This window comes from Rhinoderma darwinii, chromosome 1 (genome assembly GCF_050947455.1).
Source record: "Rhinoderma darwinii isolate aRhiDar2 chromosome 1, aRhiDar2.hap1, whole genome shotgun sequence".
Lineage (NCBI taxonomy): Eukaryota > Metazoa > Chordata > Amphibia > Anura > Rhinodermatidae > Rhinoderma > Rhinoderma darwinii.
Window position 1 is genome coordinate 452,625,581 of NC_134687.1, and position 17,502 is coordinate 452,643,082.

Consider the following 17,502-nt stretch of genomic DNA (forward strand, 5'->3'; position numbering starts at 1 on the left):
ACTGGACACTGTGAGAAGAAAGTGTGCCAGCAAACCATGCCCCAAGTGACGGCTGTGACAAAGGTTACTGACCGTTAACGTAGAAAATGGAGATCTATCATTGTCCCGTTCATCACTTTATAACTAATCAGCGTTCCAAGCACATGGGAAGTTATTGACTGGGGACTCTGAATGGAAAATTGGAATTTCCCTTTAAGACACTTGCCAAGGTGCCATGAAACTTATAAATGAGCTACTTACATTATTCTATTAGGGTACTATGCTATTAGCTATATAATGTTCTATTTAGAAGCAGCTTCAAATGTGGGAATTTGCGGAAATTCAGCTTCCCGGTCGCGGTCCTGCATGCTCCCTCAGAAGAATACAGTTCTGCATACACATGGCTTCTAGCGCTAACAGACCGCTACTTCTTTCCAGAACAAAAGGCTGTAAAGAACGCTTAATTCAGACGTGCTGCTAGGTCCAGGCCCGAGGGGCTACTATGATAAAATGACATACAATTATTTGTTGGTTGCCTAATAGCCTAAAATAAACCGTGAACTCTACAGTCTCCTGTATTCATGAGGAGGATGACGCCCCCTGCTTCCTGGGCATGGCATCGCTCTCTTTCTCGACCTCTTTGTCACGCTACCTGAACTTAGAATTTGCTGCTCTTACAAAGGGTAGTATATTCTAGTGACATATCCGCTTTAACGGTCATAGATTTATGGTACCGGAAATGTAATGCAACATTATAACAAAAAGACCAATCAAATAGATGTCCGATTTGGAATACCAGAAAGCTCTGAGCAGTACCAAAGGGGTTTAAGCTCTTGAGCCTTTTCATTCTGTGCTCCACAATGACAGACTCCACCAATATGATCTTCTCTCATGTATCTGTCATATTATGACTGATATGTTCCTTTTGGTGTAGGTTGGCTTCTGAGTCGTGGCCTGCGGAGTTGGCCCTCAGTCGTATAAGTCATTTTGCACGTTTGACATGTTTACCTTGGCAGTTTAACGACCATTTACACAGTCATTCATGAAAGTCGAACAATTAACACCTAGAAAACGGGCTACATATACAGCAAAAGCAACCATTAGAAATCAGATCGGCCAACTTATAGAAAATTCGTGATTACAGAATCGGACTGATCAGAAAATGACAGATTTCTACCTCTATTATTTAGGATCTGGCACGGGATGTTCTTTCAGCAAAGCAACCTTCTTCACCTGCAAACTGATATCTGATACAAAGGACATTGTCACACGACCTACGCGGCCGGCTTGTACTGTCTTAACCCTTTTTTAGTCCATAAATTTTTATTTGTGGTCCAGGTTCGCTATCTGTTACAGGATACACAACGAACTAATCTCTTGCTGCCAGACATAAAATCTCTGGTCCTTTTAGTGCTGACCTACCAGACCATCCCATATTGTTCTATCTTTTCGCCTCAACTGTATTTTGCGCTTCCTGTACGCTGTGTCCTACTCCTGATATGGAAACATTTTGCATTACAAAAATGCATACGTTTTGTTTTTAAGCTTAAATGGATAAAACAAAATTCAACTGTTCTCCAACAGGTGCAGAAATTGCTATGTATGTGCCCCGTTGATGTTCATGGAGTGTTTCAACTGGACGAGAGACGCAGAGATGCGCTTATTGCTTTAGGAATTTTCCTGGTTGAATCTGACCTTCAGGTAATCGGCTAAGTATACTGCTTTCATTGCTGTTTCAAAGAACATCAAAAAAGAAATAAAAAGAAATATATATATATATATATATATATATATATATATATATATAGCAAGAACTTCTGTCACCTTTCCCTTCTAAGTTAATATAACCTGCAAAAATCATAAGTTCTATATAGTTGAAACCTAAATGCAAATCCGCTGTGACTGCAGTTCAACCAAATATCCCACTCATCAATACTGTAGTGCTGCTTACCCGTCCCTGTGTCCAGTACTGTATCCAATTACTACGCAATCCCTATAAAGTATAAACTCCTTCAAGGAGCTATGTTTATGCCTATACAAATATGCTCGCCACAGGAATGCCAATACAAATGTGCCAGCCAGATCAATGTCTTTGTAATATAAAATGCTTATCTCCCCCATGTTCCTACATGGCTCTCTTTTCCACTAAGGGTCGATGTAGGCAGCAAAGCCCCAATATGGACCCTTGGGTTCTCTGTGTTTTGCTGTATGGTGCCTCTGTGCGGCACCTTAATCTCCCCTAGATGGTGCCCCATATTGCGGATCTGTACAACATGAATCCATAATGCAGTAGTGTGCATTAGTCCTACATAGGTACATGTGAGCAGCCACTTGAATATATCTATCTTTCCTGGGCTAATGGCTGCAGTCAAGGACCAACACTTGAAAAGAAAAGTTGGTCACTAAGGATCACCGATATGGTGCATTCTAGGACATTGCCAGGAATTCAGGACTGTCACTGAGTTTGAACATTTGTTTGGCATGGTGTCGGGCTGTCAGGAGCCGTATGTGACTTTTGAGCCACGTTTTATCCACCCTAAAAATCTACATTTCCAGAATCTCACCTAGAGCACTATAAAGGGACCTGATGTCTTTTGTAGGATATAGTCTTATTTGGTGCAGTTTAAGAGGTCTAAAATGACAGTAATGAATAAGAATATTTTAATGTGTTTAATTGCATCAGATAGACCTATCGAATAGTGACTGATCAATACTTCTTACTATTATTTATCTGTCATTTCAGCACAAAGAGAATCTTGTACCATACCTTCTAAAGCTGCTGAGGGGCCTTCCAAAGGTACTATGGATAGAGGAGAGCACATCTCGAAAAAACAAGGGTATGTTTATTCCGCCAAAATACCACCTTGTCAGATGGATGATTATATTCACCAGTGGCTGGCCGCTATTCAGATTCATTAGTCTTCCTGCACATCTACGCTGGAGGCTCTGTTTAGAGGCCTACATCGCAGATCCGGAAGAGATTACCGGTGAAAATAGCGCAGAGTGTTTCGCTTTTGTCTCCGGTAAAATGATGGACACCCTGACGAAAAGCCGACGGAACCCATTAAAGTCAATGCGTTTCCGTCGGCCGCCGGTGGCATCCCTCGTGCGACGGAACCGTTGCCTCCGTTATTCCCTTGTTCTGCTCCTCTGATGGAGCAGAACAATGGAACACACCGACGCAGGTGTGAACATAGCCTAACGTGTACAATGTTTTTCAATAAACAATAACTTTTTGTGAGACGGAAATGTGAAAGGAATGAATTTGTAGGTGAAGAAATTTTCTAATATACTTGTAATGACAATATATAGTTTCTATTGAATACACTAAGGTTGGGTTTACACCAGTATTTGGCATTCCGTTATTCTGCTATGTCATCAGTATTAGAACAAGGAAAAAACTGGAAGCGCCTGTTTGGTTGCACTACAGACATCACCGGTGGCGGATGGAGCCCATTGACTTTATTGGGCTCCGTCGTGGTGTCCGTCGTTTTACTGGAAACAATAGTACAGCATGCTGCGCTGTTGTTTCTTGTTTTCTCGGCTGTATTTGCGACAGAGGCCCCTGATGGAAAACAGATGTCAATGAGGCGTAATTCCAATTTGGAGGAACAAACACCCAGAGCAAAATTTAACTTTTTGGAATGCTGCATTCAAAAAGTGAGAATATTTTATTTCTTCGTCTACACTGAAAATATTCGTTTTCTTTTTTCTGTGAGACATACATTATTATTTACAATTTGAGCTGATATCAATTAATTTTGTGGGACATATTTAGGGAAAGTTTTCCAATTTTTTTTGTTTCAGGTTCCGTTTTTAACCCCTTCCCGCTCCTGGACGTACTATTAGGTCATGGTAGCTGTATTGTTAGCGCTCCATGACCTTATAGTACGTCACGGGAGTAACGGCCATTTTGGCCATCTTCCCGACACATACAGGCGCTGTGACAGCTGCTATCTCGTACAGCAGTTGCCACAGCTCCTATAGCGGGGACAGATCGCTGTGTCCCCGCTGATTAACCCCTTAAAAGTTGCGTTGAATAGCGATCGCGGCTTTTTAGGGGTTAAACCACCATCGACGGCCTGCTACATGATAGCGGGCAGCGATGGTTGCTATGGCAACTGGACGCCTAATAATGTCGTCCGGCTATGCCATCTACGGAAGCCTAGTGGGTCCTGACTTTGTCAGGACCCACTATGCTAGCTGTCAGTGAGTAGTTGACCGCTCTAATACACTGCACTGCGCATGTAGTGCAGTATATTAGAATTGCGATCAGGGCCTCCTGCCCTCATGTCCCCTAGTGGGACAAAGTAATAAAGTAAAAAAAGCTGTGTAAAAATAAGAAAATAAAAGTTTTAAAAGTAAAAATCCCCCTTTTTCCCCTATCAGTCCTTTATTATTAATAAAAATAAATAAACAAATAAACTATACATAATTGGTATCGCCGCGTCCGTAACGGCCTGAACTACAAAATTATTTAATTATTTATCCTGCGCGGTGAACGTCATAAAAGAAAATAACAATAAACCGTACCAGAATCACAATTTTTTTGTCACTTCACCTCCCAAAAAATGGAATAAAAGGAGATCAAAAAGTTGCATGTACCTAAAAATGGTGTTGATCGAAACTACAGTTCGTTACGCAAAAAACAAGTCATCACTCGGCTTTTTTGATGGAAAAATAAAAAAGTTCTGGCTCTTAGAATAAGGTAACACAAAAAGAAAATGATTTTTTACAAAACGTATTTTATTGTGCAAACGGCCTAAAAACACTATAAACATCTGGTATCGCCGTAATCGTATCGCCACGCAAAATACAGTGAATGTAATTTATAGCGCATGGTGAACGCTGTAAAAAAAAAAAAAATAGAATAAAAAAACAATAGTAGAATTGCTGTTTTTTAGTCACCACGCCACCTAAAAATAGAATAAAAACTGATCAAAACGTCGCATGCACCCCAAGGAAACAGCAATGAATTCCTCAAGGGGTCTAGTTTCCAAAATGGGGTCACTTTTGGGGGGTTTCCACTGTTTTGACACCACAAGACCTCTTCAAACCGGACATGGTGCCTAATAAAAAAGAGGCCTCATAATCCACTAGGTTCTCCTTTGCTTCGGAGGCCGGTGCTTCAGTCCATTACCGCACTAGGGCCACATGTGGGATATTTCTCAAAACTGCAGAATCTGGGCAATAAGTATTAAGTTGCGTTTCTCTGATAAATCCTTCTGTTTTACAGAAAAAAATGGAATAAAAAGGATTTTCTGATTAAAAAAAAAAAAAAAAATCTGTAAATTTCACCTCTACTTTGCTCTAAATTCCTGTGAAACACCTAAAGGGTTAGTAAACTTTCTGTCAACATATAGAGAAAATAGATAGCACGGCACGCGCCATTTGCAAAAAAGCAAATGGTGAGTGCCGTGCTATCTATTTTCTCCTATATGTTGACGTTTACTAAAGCCTTGCTTCTACACGCACTGAGCACCGCTACATAAAGGTTGTCGAACCACAATTCCCAGTAAGCACAGGAACCTGTGACGCTGCAAGCTAAAGGTAGTGTCAACCATTATCCCTTCTACATGTTGCTTAATAAACTTTCTAAATGCAGTTGTGAATACTTTGAGGGTTCTAGTTTCTAAAATGGGGTATTTGATAGGGGTTTCTAATATATGGGCCCCTCAAAGCAACTTCAGAACTGAACTGGAACCTAAAAATAAATAAATGAGGCAATACTTCGCTTCTTAAATTATACTGATAATGAGCCGTGCCCACCCCGAGATGGCCCCAGTTTTGACCGTTTGTATAAACGGAGACCCCTATTAGACCGTTTCAGTGCCCGGTTTTCCCAAGCATTCACCCCCGAGACGTGTATTTCTATTGAGGAGTCCTTGGTACATTTTAAAGGGAGGCTTCAATTCCGCCAGTACCTGCCGAGTAAGAGGGCAAGGTATGGCGTGAAGATGTATATGCTGTGCTAGAGTGCATCAGGGTATACCTACAAATTTAGGATATATGAAGGGAAGGACACCCGCTGCTGGACCAGGGTTACCACCTCTACCTGGATAATTTTTATACCAGTGTCCCACTCTTCAAGTGCCTCGCTTCCAGAAGTCATGCGGCACTGCTAGAAGAAATCTGAGAGGCCTCCCTAAGACTCTGCTTGGGCAAACACTCAGAAGGGGTGAGAGCAGGGCACATTCTAGCAGCAACATATTGTGTGTCAAGTACAAGGACGAGAGAAGTCACACCAGTACCCATGTACCTGTACGAGGTACCAGTATAGAAACCCCCAAACCAGACTGCATCCTGGACTACAATAGGTACATGGGACGGGTGGACTTGTCAGATCAAGTCCTGAAGCCCTACAGCGCCATGCGGTGTGGTATAAGAAGCTGGACGTGCACAACATACAGATGGAATTGTACAATGTGTACGTGCTATGTCGATGTACAGGCCAGAGGGGAACTTTCCTGGAATTTCAAGAGGTGGTTATCAAAAACCTAATCTTTAGGGACCAAGAAGGGGGGGCACCCAGTACTTCTGGAAGCGAGGCCACACGCATCGTACCAGGGCAACACTTTCCACGAGAAGTTCCCCAAACTGGCAAGAAAGAAAAAAATCTAAAGAGGTACAAAGTCTGCTATAAGAGGGGGATAAGGGAGCACACAATATATCAATGTGACACGTGTCCCGAAAAACCAGGGCTCTGTATGAAAGCGAGTTTTACAATTTATCATACATCCCTTCGATTTCTACCCTGATGCACTCCGCACAGCTTATCCCCCCTCATCTTTCCCTTCTGAGCCCTGCTGTGTGCCCAGGCAGCTGATACCAGCCACATGTAGGGTATTGCCGTACCCAGGAGAACCCACATTACAGTTTATGGGGTGTATATCTCCGGTGGTGCATGCTGGGCACAATATATTGGATACTGAAATGGCATAGATATATAGAAAATGGCAAATCTCACACTGCACCTTCTGCTGCGCATTACCTTTCCAGACAATACCTGTGGGGTCAAAATGCTCACTACACCTCTAGATGAATGCCTTAAGGGTTGTAGATTTTAAAATTGGGTCACTTCATGGGGGTTCCAACTGTACTGGTACTTCAGGGGCTTCTGAATTCACGACTTGGCACCAGAAAAGCTAGAGTAGGCCAAATGGTGGTGCTTCCCTTCTAAGCCCTGCAGTGTGCCCAGGCAGCAGATAACAGCCACATGTAGGGTATTGCCGTACCCAGGAGAACCCACATTACAATTTACAGGGTGTATATCTCCGGTGGCGCATGCTGGGCACAATATATTGGACACTGAAATGGCATACATATATAGAAAATTTCAAATCTCACATTGCACCATCTGCTGCGCATTACCTTTTAGACAATACCTGTGGGGTCAAAATGCTCATTACACCTCTAGATGAATGCCTTAAGGGGTGTAGATTTTAAAATGGGGTCCCTTCTTGGGGGTTTCCATTGCTTGGATACCTCTGGCTTTCCGCAAATGCAACATGGCACCTGAAAACCAATCCAGCAAAATCTGGACTCCAAAGAACACATAGCGCTCCTTTCCTTCTGAGCCCTCCCATGGGCCAAAACGGCAGTTTATTACCACAAATGGGGTATTGCCGCACTCAGGACAAATTGGGCAACAAAATGGGGTATTTTACTTCTTGTGAAAAAAAGAAATTTTGTTAAAAAAATGACATCTTATTGGAAAAAATTTCATTTTATTACATTTTACAGCCCAATTCAAATACGTGCTGTGAAAAACTGTGTGGTCAAAATGGTAACAACAACCATACATGAATTCCTTGAGGGGTGTAGTTTCCAAAATGGGGTCACTTTTGGGGGATTCCTACTGTTTTGGCACCTCAACACCTCTTCAAACCTAGCATGCTGCCTAAAATATATTCTAATAAAAAAGAGGACTCAAAATGCACTAGGTGCTTCTTTGCTTCTAGGGCTTGTGTTTTATTCCACGAGCGCACTAGAGCCACATGTGGGACATTTCTAAAAACGGCAGAATCCGGACAATACATATTTAGTAGTGTTTCTCTGGTAAAACCTTCTGTGTTACAGAAAAAAAATTGAACAAAATTGAAATTCAGCAAGAAAAATGAAATTTGCAAATTTCACCTCCACTTTGCTCTAGTTCCTGTGAAATGCCTAAAGGGTTAAAAAAAACTTTCTAAATGCTGTTGTGAATACTTTGAGGGGTCTAGTTTTAAAAATTGGGTGTTTTATGGGGGTTTCTAATACATAGGCCCCTCAAAGCCACTTCAGATCTGAACAGGTACCTTAAAAAAAAGGCTTTTGAAATTTTCTTAAAAATATGAGAAATTGCTGTTTATGTTCTAAGCCTTGTAACGTCCAAGAAAAATAAAATAATTTTCAAAAAACGATGCCAATCTAAAGTAGACATGGGAAATGTGAACTAGTAACTATTTTGGGTGGTATAACCGTCTGTTTTACAAGCAGATGCATTTAAATTCTGAAAAATGCTATTTTTTTCTAAACTTTCTCTAAATTTTGCAATTTTTCACAAATAAACACTGAATATATCGACCAAATTTTACCACTAACATAAAGCCCAAAGTCTCACGAGAAAACAGTCTCCGAATCGCTTGGATAGGTTTAAGCATTCCGAAGTTATTACCACATAAAGTAAAATATGTCAGATTTAAAAAATGGGCTCTGAGCCTTAAGGCCAAAACTTAGGCTGCGTCCTTAACCTCTTCACGCGCTGTGCCGCAACTGTACGTCCTGCAGAGGGCTTGCTTCCCGCATCAGGACGTACAGTTGCGCAGTAGTTCCCAGCGCACACTGTCTCAACGGACAGTGTCCGGGAACCGGGAGGTCAGCTGTCCCCGACAGCTGAGACTCCAGTCTTGCCGGTCAGCGGACCATCGCCGCTGATTTCGGCAATTAACCCCATAAATGCGGTGACAGATTGCGTTCGCCGCATTTAAGGGGTTTGAAGCACATCGGCAGCCCCCACAAAGTGATTGTGGGGGCTGCTGATGCTTGTCGTGGCAATCAGAGGCCAGACAATGACCACGTATTTCGGCCGCAAGTCCTGGACCGAACACACTGCAGGGAGCCGGGCTCCTAGCATCATAGTTATGTACGACACTAGGAGTCCCTGCCTCTCCGTGGAACTACTGTCTCGTACTGAAAACATGATTACAGTACGGGACAGTTGTCTCGCAGCGAGGCAGGGACTCCTAGCATCGTACATAACTATGATGCTAGGAGCCCGGCTCCCTGCATTGTGTTCGGTCCAGGACTTGCGGACAAAATACATTCCGTCCATTACGGACGTAACATGCTCGTGTGAATCCAGCCTGACTGTCACGTCACAATGACAGTTAAAACACGGTACGCTACGTAGGTAGTGTAATGTACTCTAGCAGCGATCAAAGCTGCAAGTCCAAATGTCCCCTAGTGGGACAAGAAAAAAAAGCAATCAAAATGTTTTAAAAAAAGTGTAAAAATAAAAGTTATAAGTTATATAAACAAAAAATGCTTTTTTTCCTATAATAAGACTTTTGTTATAGGAAAAAAATGAACACATTAAAAAAAGTACACATGTTTGGTATCGCCGCTTTCGTAACGACCCAAACTATAAAACTATAACGTTATTTTTCCTGCACGATGAACACCCCAAAAAAAAACAATTAAAAAAACTACACCAGAATCGCTACTTTTTCGTCACCACCCCTCGCAAAATAGAGAATAAAACGTAATCAAAAAGTCGCATGTACACAAAAATATTACTGATAAAAACTACAACCTGTCCCGCAAGAAACAAGCCCTTACACAGCTTTTTTGACTAAAAATTAAAAAAGTTACGGCTCTTAGAATATGGTGACACAGAAAATACAAAATTTTATTGCGCAAACGCTGCAAAACATAAAGAAACCTATATACATATGGTATCGCTGTAATCGTACCGACCCGCAAAATAAAGTAAAACTGTAATTTTTTTTTTATTTTTTTTAAACTTTTTATTGAACTTTTTTCCCAAACAATTAAAGGGAATGTGTTGCAAATTAAACCTTTTGTTTTAAGTGTCGTTACTTATTTCTATTATATTTTTTACGTTTTTTGCTGTATTTTTTATTTTTTTTCCGTATGGTGGAAAGTATTAAAAATTAAATAATAATATAACATGTTTTCCAATGTTGGCCACCAGGGGGAGCACTTCCCAGAATTACAGCAAGGTGAATAAGGCAAAGCAACCTGACTCACAGCTGCTGTAAATGTGGGAGGGAACCTTACCCCCCCCTCTCACAAGCCAGGAAAAGGTGTCTTCAAATTGCTAAGCAGTGTCCGGCAGCCATTATGGGTGTGATTCTACAGCTGGAAGAAGTTATAGGACACACCAAAAGGCTAAGTGTATGTTCACACGCTTACTAAACAAAGGGAAAACAGCTCCTGATTTTCAGCCATTTTTTAATCAAACTCGCGTTTTTTAACTGCCGTTTTTGGAGCTGTTTTTCTATAAAGTCAATGAAAAACGGCTCCAAAAACGTCCCAGGAAGTGATGTGCACTTCATTTTGGTCGGGCGTCTTTTTTGTGCCGTTTTTGGAAAACTACCACGTAAAAAACGCCCTGTCGGAACAGAACGCCGTATTTCCCATTGAAACCAATGGGCAGATGCTTGTAGGCGTTCTGCTTCCGATTTTTCAGCTGAAAACATTGTGTGTGAACATACTTTTAGGGTATGTATACACGCTAACTGCATTTACGTTTGAAATGACGGAGCTGTTTTCAGGAGAAAACAGCTCCGTCATTTCAGACGTAATTGCTCGTACTCGCGTTTTGCGAGGCGTCAATTACGGCCGTCATTTGGAGCTGTTCTTCATTGAATTCAATGAAAAACGGCTCAAATTACGTCCCAAGAAGTGTCCTGCACTAAAACGCCTAGTTTACGCCTGAAAATAGGTCGTGTGAACCCAGCCTTAGGGCAGATTCAGACGAACGTTGCGTTTTTGCGCGCGCAAACAACGCGGCGTTTTGCGCGCGCAAAAAACATTTGACAGCTGCGTGTGTCATCCGTGTATGATGCGCGGCTGCGTGATTTTCGCGCAGCCGCCATCATAGAGATGAGGCTAGTCGACGACCGTCACTGTCCAAGGTGCTGAAAGAGCTAACTGATCGGCAGTAACTCTTTCAGCACCCTCGACAGTGAATGCCGAACACAATATACAGCAACCTGTTAAAAAAAAAAAAAAAGTTCGTACTTACCGAGAACTTCCCTCCCGGCCGTTGCCTTGGTGACGCGCCTCTCTTGACATCGGGCCCCACCTCCCTGGATGACGCGGCAGTCCATGTGACCGCTGCAGCCTGTGCTTGGCCTGTGATTGACTGGAGCTGTCACTTGGACTGAATTGTCATCCCGGGAGGTCAGACTGGAGGAAGAAGCCGGGAGTTATCGGTAAGTCAGAACTTGGTTTTTTTTTTACAGGTTCATGTATATTGGGATCGGAAGTCACTGTCCATGGTGCTGAAACAGTTTAACTCTTTCAGCACCCTGGACAGTGACTATCTCCTGACGTCGCGTACCGGAAATTTTTTTGCCGGGTTTGGCCAAAACGAGTTCGGCCGAACCCGGTGAAGTTCGGTTCGGTTGTCCGGGTTCGCTCATCTAAAAAGACACTCCGTTTGGATGTTTGAAAACAGAAAAGCACATGGTGCTTTTCTGTTTACATTTATCCTTTTGACAGCTGGTGCGCTGTTTCAGTCTGTTCGCACGGAAGTGCTTCCGTGCGACCTGCGTGGTTTTCACGCACCCATTGACTTCAATGGGTGCGTGATGCGCGAAATACGCGGAGATATTGAACATGTCGCGTTTTTTGCGCAGCTGACAAATGCTGCGCAAAAAGCACGGACTTTCTGTACTGCCCCATAGACTTGTATTGGTCTGTGCGTGGCGCGTGCAAACCACGCGGCCCGCACGGACCGAATACACGTTCGTGTGAATCCCCCCTTAGAATGATGAAAGTGAAGTGAATGACTTTTCAGTTGACCGGTTCACACGCCGTGTATTTGACATGTTTTTTTTTTTTGCACATTTTACGTGCAAAAAAACACATAAAAAACGCTTGATTACACTTGATTTTGCGTGTTTGGGGGATTTGTGTGTGTGTGTGGGGGTGGGGGGGTGCTCGCCGCTGATTCTTCAAAACAGATGATAAGCGGCTATGAAGTATCAGCGGCCCCCGTGCACACTCCGCTCTGCCACACACACACGGGAAAAGTCTTAAAGGGGTCGTCCAGGAAAACATGGCGCCGCACCTGTCCTCAGGTCGTGTGTGGTATTACAGCTCTGTCCTATTCACTTCAATGGAGGTGAACTGCAATACCAGACACAACCTGAGGACAGGTGCGGCGCTGTGTCTCCAATCCTGACACCCCTTCTGTCCTGAGATGACCCGACGGGGGAGGCGGGTGTCAGAGCCACCCACCGCCATCACTGCAGACAGAACCACACAACTACGGCATGAGGGCAGAGCTTGTCCTGAGTGCACTGTCTCTTATGGACAGATTTATAGTCACATGAACCCCGTCTGATGAACCGGTAACCTAGGTCCGATCACATGACAGAGGGGGGATCACCAAAAACCCTGTGCACACTCAGCCCGTCCTTCCAGCCCTTTCCTGGTTATATCTGCGTCTGGGAAAGCTGGGTGACCACCATTACCCCTCATACTGGAGTGTTTAGGGTTGTGACTAATGAACCTCTCACACTCCAGTAGGAGGGGTAATGGTGGTCACCCAGCTTTCCCAGACCCCTGAACGGTAAATCTCTCTAGTTGTGCTGAGTCTGTTTGGGAATGTGACTAATGAACCTCTCAGTGTCAGCACAACTAGAGAGATTTATCGTTCAGGGGTCTGGGAAAGCTGGGTGACCACCATTACTCCTACTGGAGTGTGTTTGGGGATGTGACTAATGAATCTCACACTCCAGTAGGAGGGGTAATGGTGGTCACCCAGCTTTCCCAGACCCCTGAACGATAAATCTCTCTAGTTGTGCTGAGACTGTTTGGGGATGTGACTAATGAACCTCTCAGTCTCAGCACAACTAGAGAGATTTATCATTCAGGGGTCTGGGAAAGCTGGGTGACCACCATTACCCCTCCTAGTGGAGTGTGTTTGGGGATGTGACTAATGAACCTCTCACACTCCAGTAGGAGGGGTAATGGTGGTCACCCAGCTTTCCCAGACCTCTGAACGGTAAATCTCTCTAGTTGTGACCACCATTACCCCTCCTAGTGGAGTGTGGTTGGGGATGTGACTAATGAACCTCTCACACTCCAGTAGGAGGGGCAATGGTGGTCACCCAGCTTTCCCAGACCCCTGAACGATAAATCTCTCTAATTGTGCTGAGACTGAGAGGTTCATTAGTCACATCCCCAAACAGTCTCAGCACAACTAGAGATTTATCGTTCAGGGCTTTTCCAGTACAGTTTCATCATGTGTCATACAAGGGAGGGGGGGGGGGCGTCGGGTGGGGGGGCCCGTCGGGGGTCACTAGAGCGGGGGTCTGTGAGGTAGAGAGTGGGACATGCAGAGACACACATCTTACCTGCAGTGCAGCTGGTCTTCAAGATGGCGCCTGCTCTCTCCCTGCAAACAGCTGCTCTGCTCTGTGTGACTCTGACCTGCGTCTGCGCAGGACAGAGCCATAGAGCAAAGTCAATGGAACGGCTACCGTTCATTGACTCCTATGCACTGTAGCTGCCGTATTCCATCTCTAAGTGTCGTTAATCTACACATTACAGAAATGAAAAACAAAATGGCAGCCCCCATAGTGAAGTAAAAGTTAGAAAAAAGTAAAACACAAACACATAAATAAAAGATTTTATAATAAAACACTAAATGCAAATTGATATCAAATTTTTTTTTTTCGTGACACTCGTCCTTTAAGTTTGCGGAGAAAACAGAAGGGAGGGGGAACAATGTATTACAATCAGCAGTCCAGAGGATCAGTTAGATTTCCAGTAAACACAAATTACACATCATCAAGAAATTGACGTAACTGGCCAAGCAGGATAAATAGATTGGGGGAAGGGAGAGAAGGGGGGGAAAGAAAGGAAAACAATAACTTTCAATTTTTTATCTAGCTGTGCTTATGAAGGAAACAATGCAGATGAAACACTCACTCATTTGTTGTAATTTGTAAGCAATTCCCCACCCCAGTGAAAAAGAAAAACATAAATCAGGGATGGAGGCATCCGCGGGAACCAGCCCACCGCACACATCCACCCCAACAGAACCCATCGTATCTATGCGGGGACAGGGGAGTAATAGTAAGGACATGGAGGAGCATGGCTCTCGCCCACACCAGGAAACCAGCAGGATCCTGACCATATCTTACACGGGTTCATTCCCCAGGAGCACCTGTTCGTGGAACCAGACCGTTGGTTCAAAGCATTTCCATATTTGTATCTGAATGTTTTGTGGGAGTAATGCAATGAATATTTCCCATGTCTCAAACTGTTGGACCTGTAATTCCTTATGGAGAGAGGCCTCTACCCAGTCAATTTTCAATCGATAGGATAATTTATCCAAGAATAATTTGAAAGGTGGGGGCTGATTAGCAAGCCAGGTTTGTAATATGACTTTCGTCCCCGCCGCCGCCACATAATGCAAAAATTTGTGTGCCCCGGGGGAACACCCATGAACTTCAGGGTCCACGTACCCAAACACCGCCCACGTATCGTATCAGGGACAGAATTAGTGAGGTGAGTAGTAGTGAATGTGCGTATGCGAGACCACAAACAATGTTAGAGATTGGCTGCCGGAGCCTGACATTTGAAGCAACATGACGATTCGATTAGATACCAATCTTATACACCACACTTGGAGTCAAATACGACCTGTGGGTAATCTTAAGTCGCATTTACAGAAAGCGGGCAGAGGGAAGAAGTTTATGTGCCTGCTCTAGAGCCGCCAGTATCGTGGTGGGAGTCAGAGTCTGATCGTCACCCTGCCATTTAGTTAGAGGAGTCTGGGATTGTGAATAATCAAGGGGAACATGAAGGAATTGGTAGTTTCTAGTTATTTGGCCCTTCGGGGAGTTGGGACTGGAGAATTTTAGGAGCAAATAAGGATTCCATTCCAAGTCTGGCAGTTGCGGTAAAACCTTTTTTTATATAACTGTCGACTTGAAGAAAACTGAAGTGATCGATGGGTAACTCTGGATATTTAGAGCGGAGTTCTGAAAGTGTAAGAGCCCTACGTTCGTCCTTATGTACAAGCTGTTTTAGGGAGGTGATTCCTAACGTGTGCCATCTATGGAAAATTGCCCGTGGATCTTGGAGTCGTGGATGAGCAGTTCCCTCTGTTGTCGCTAGGCCCGTAGGACTTTCTCCTTTATCGCCCAGTGAAAGTATTTGGCAATCAGCGGGCGTGGTCTGTTATCCCCGCAATTTCGCCCAGCTCTGGGAGGGCCCAGTCTGTGTGCCCTTTCTATCATGAGCGAGTCACCGCCAAGTTCGATGTTCAGAGCATTAGGAAGGTCTTTACAAAGATAATCCAGCAGTTGTTCACCAGTCACCTTTTCCGGGACCCCCACAGAACGCAAGTTATTACGCCTATCCCTGTTCTCCAGGTTATCCAGCTTGTCTCATAGTTCTTGGTTAGAGGCCTGTAGTCACCGTACATCTCCCTACATTGCAGACACTGATTTATCTGTTGTTACAACCCTCGTTTCCAAATCCGCAATCTTTTGGCAATGCGATTTAAGTTGTGCCAGAGCTGCATTAATAGAAGTGTGCAATACCTCAAGTCTTTTGTCAAAAAGTGGCAACAACATCTTAGAGACCTCCTTGAGCTACCAGGGTGGCTTGGTGGGTATCCATCTAGCTGCTGTGCTGCGGACTATATTGTGGAGACAACCTTGGTGGCGTAATGTCCCCTCCCAGAGTCACTTTTGGTGATAACTGTGGTCGTGAGGATGAGGCTTTGGCAGATGAGGATTTAGGAGCCTGCTTGTCCCCTTTAATGCTGCTCTTGGATTTCTGCATTTCCAGAAGACGGGAGGAGTCAGACAACTGAGAAATCTGAGAGCGGGTGGATCTCCCTCCTGTAGATTTTGTTAGATATTTGTCCATGACACAATCTCCAAACAGTGAGGAGAAGGGCGAGCACGAGGGGGAGCTGAGGGCATAAACAGAGGGATATGATGAGGAATCTCTACAGTGGTGTGTCACATAATCATTGCGGCATTAGAAACATGGTGCTGCAGTCCTAAGCACGTGAAATCATGGTGAAGGGCCGCGCTGAACCATCAGCGAGTTATAGGAAGAAAAATAAACAGTCACAGAACTATCCAGCCTCAGTATGAGATGATCCGAAACAGAACATATGTTCTCTTCAGCACTGATATTCCCAGTGCAATACTGTGAACCCTGAGGGGCATACAAGGGTGCAATGCTGTAAACCCTGAGGGGCATACAAGGGTGCAATACAGGCAGATGTAAGCATAAGTGGCACCACAATTTCTGCCACCACTTCAATGTCCCAGAGCGTCAGGGGCACAAAACTCAGGATGGTAGGAGCAGGAGCCCGGGGAGACAATCTGTACGCCCACTGTGTCGCACGGACCATGAGATGGGAACCAATGAGCTCCGCCGCAGTGCTGACCCACGTGGCGCCGGCAGTATCGTACAAAATGGCGGCAGCTGTGAATATGCCTGCCGCCAGACAACAGCCGCCGACTTGGACTGTAGACACCTCACAAGATGGCGGCCGGGATCACAGACTGCCCGTGTGGGAGACCGCACTCCTCACCTGCAAACTGTGCCACTGCTCCTTCCGCTCCCTCACAGGCCGCCAGGAGTGTTACGTCCCGCTTCAGACCTCTGGCAGGGAGTGCGAGGTATCCACCGTCCGTGTGGTGTTGATGCCGGTCCGCGCCTGGCATCAGCGGTCGTCAGGCCCAGTAGTGCCTTCCGCAAGATTGCGGCCGAGGTGTGTCCTCTCGCGAGTATTACCTCGCGCAAGATGGCGGCCGTGAGCGTCCCTTGCCAGGCTTGTATCCGTCGGCGTACAGTGGCGGCCAAGCGCAGGATCACGAACTGCCTGTGTGAGAGACAGCACTCCTCACCCGGGAACGGTGCCGGTGCTCCTCACACTCCTCACACCGGCCGCGTGGTCCGGATGCAGTCCAGCGGTCGTCTGGCCGAGCAGTGCCACACTCAAGATGGCCGCCGGGAGTATCCGGTTCCACTTCAGCCGGAGAACCGAGTAAGGTGAGTGCTACCAGCGGGCCTGCTCCAGGTGTCAGGTCACACTCTCACTCCCCTGGCAGGGGCTGTAGGATCTCCGTCCAGGTCTTGGCAACTGCCGAGTGTCGCTTGAGTGTCAGGGTGGCGTCCGGGAACCCTCACATCACAATCGGCGTTCCACCGCCCACTGCTCCGGGGAGACCAAGAATGAGAGTCTCTCTGGGGTAATTCCGATCACCCGTGTCAGGAGAATCACCAGCAATGTCTCCCGAGGCAGGATGGCTA

At 45.0% G+C, this 17,502-nt stretch overlaps 1 protein-coding gene across 1 annotated transcript in view; it reads left to right on the plus strand.

The window, feature by feature from the left end:
- Positions 1–17,502, plus strand: part of PI4KA (phosphatidylinositol 4-kinase alpha) — a 139,357-nt gene that overhangs the window by 5,571 nt on the left and 116,284 nt on the right. The window contains exons 2-3 of the mRNA XM_075832282.1: positions 1,564–1,680; positions 2,723–2,816. Of these exons, the coding sequence (XP_075688397.1) occupies positions 1,564–1,680; positions 2,723–2,816 (211 nt within the window). The remainder of the gene's footprint in view (positions 1–1,563; positions 1,681–2,722; positions 2,817–17,502) is intronic.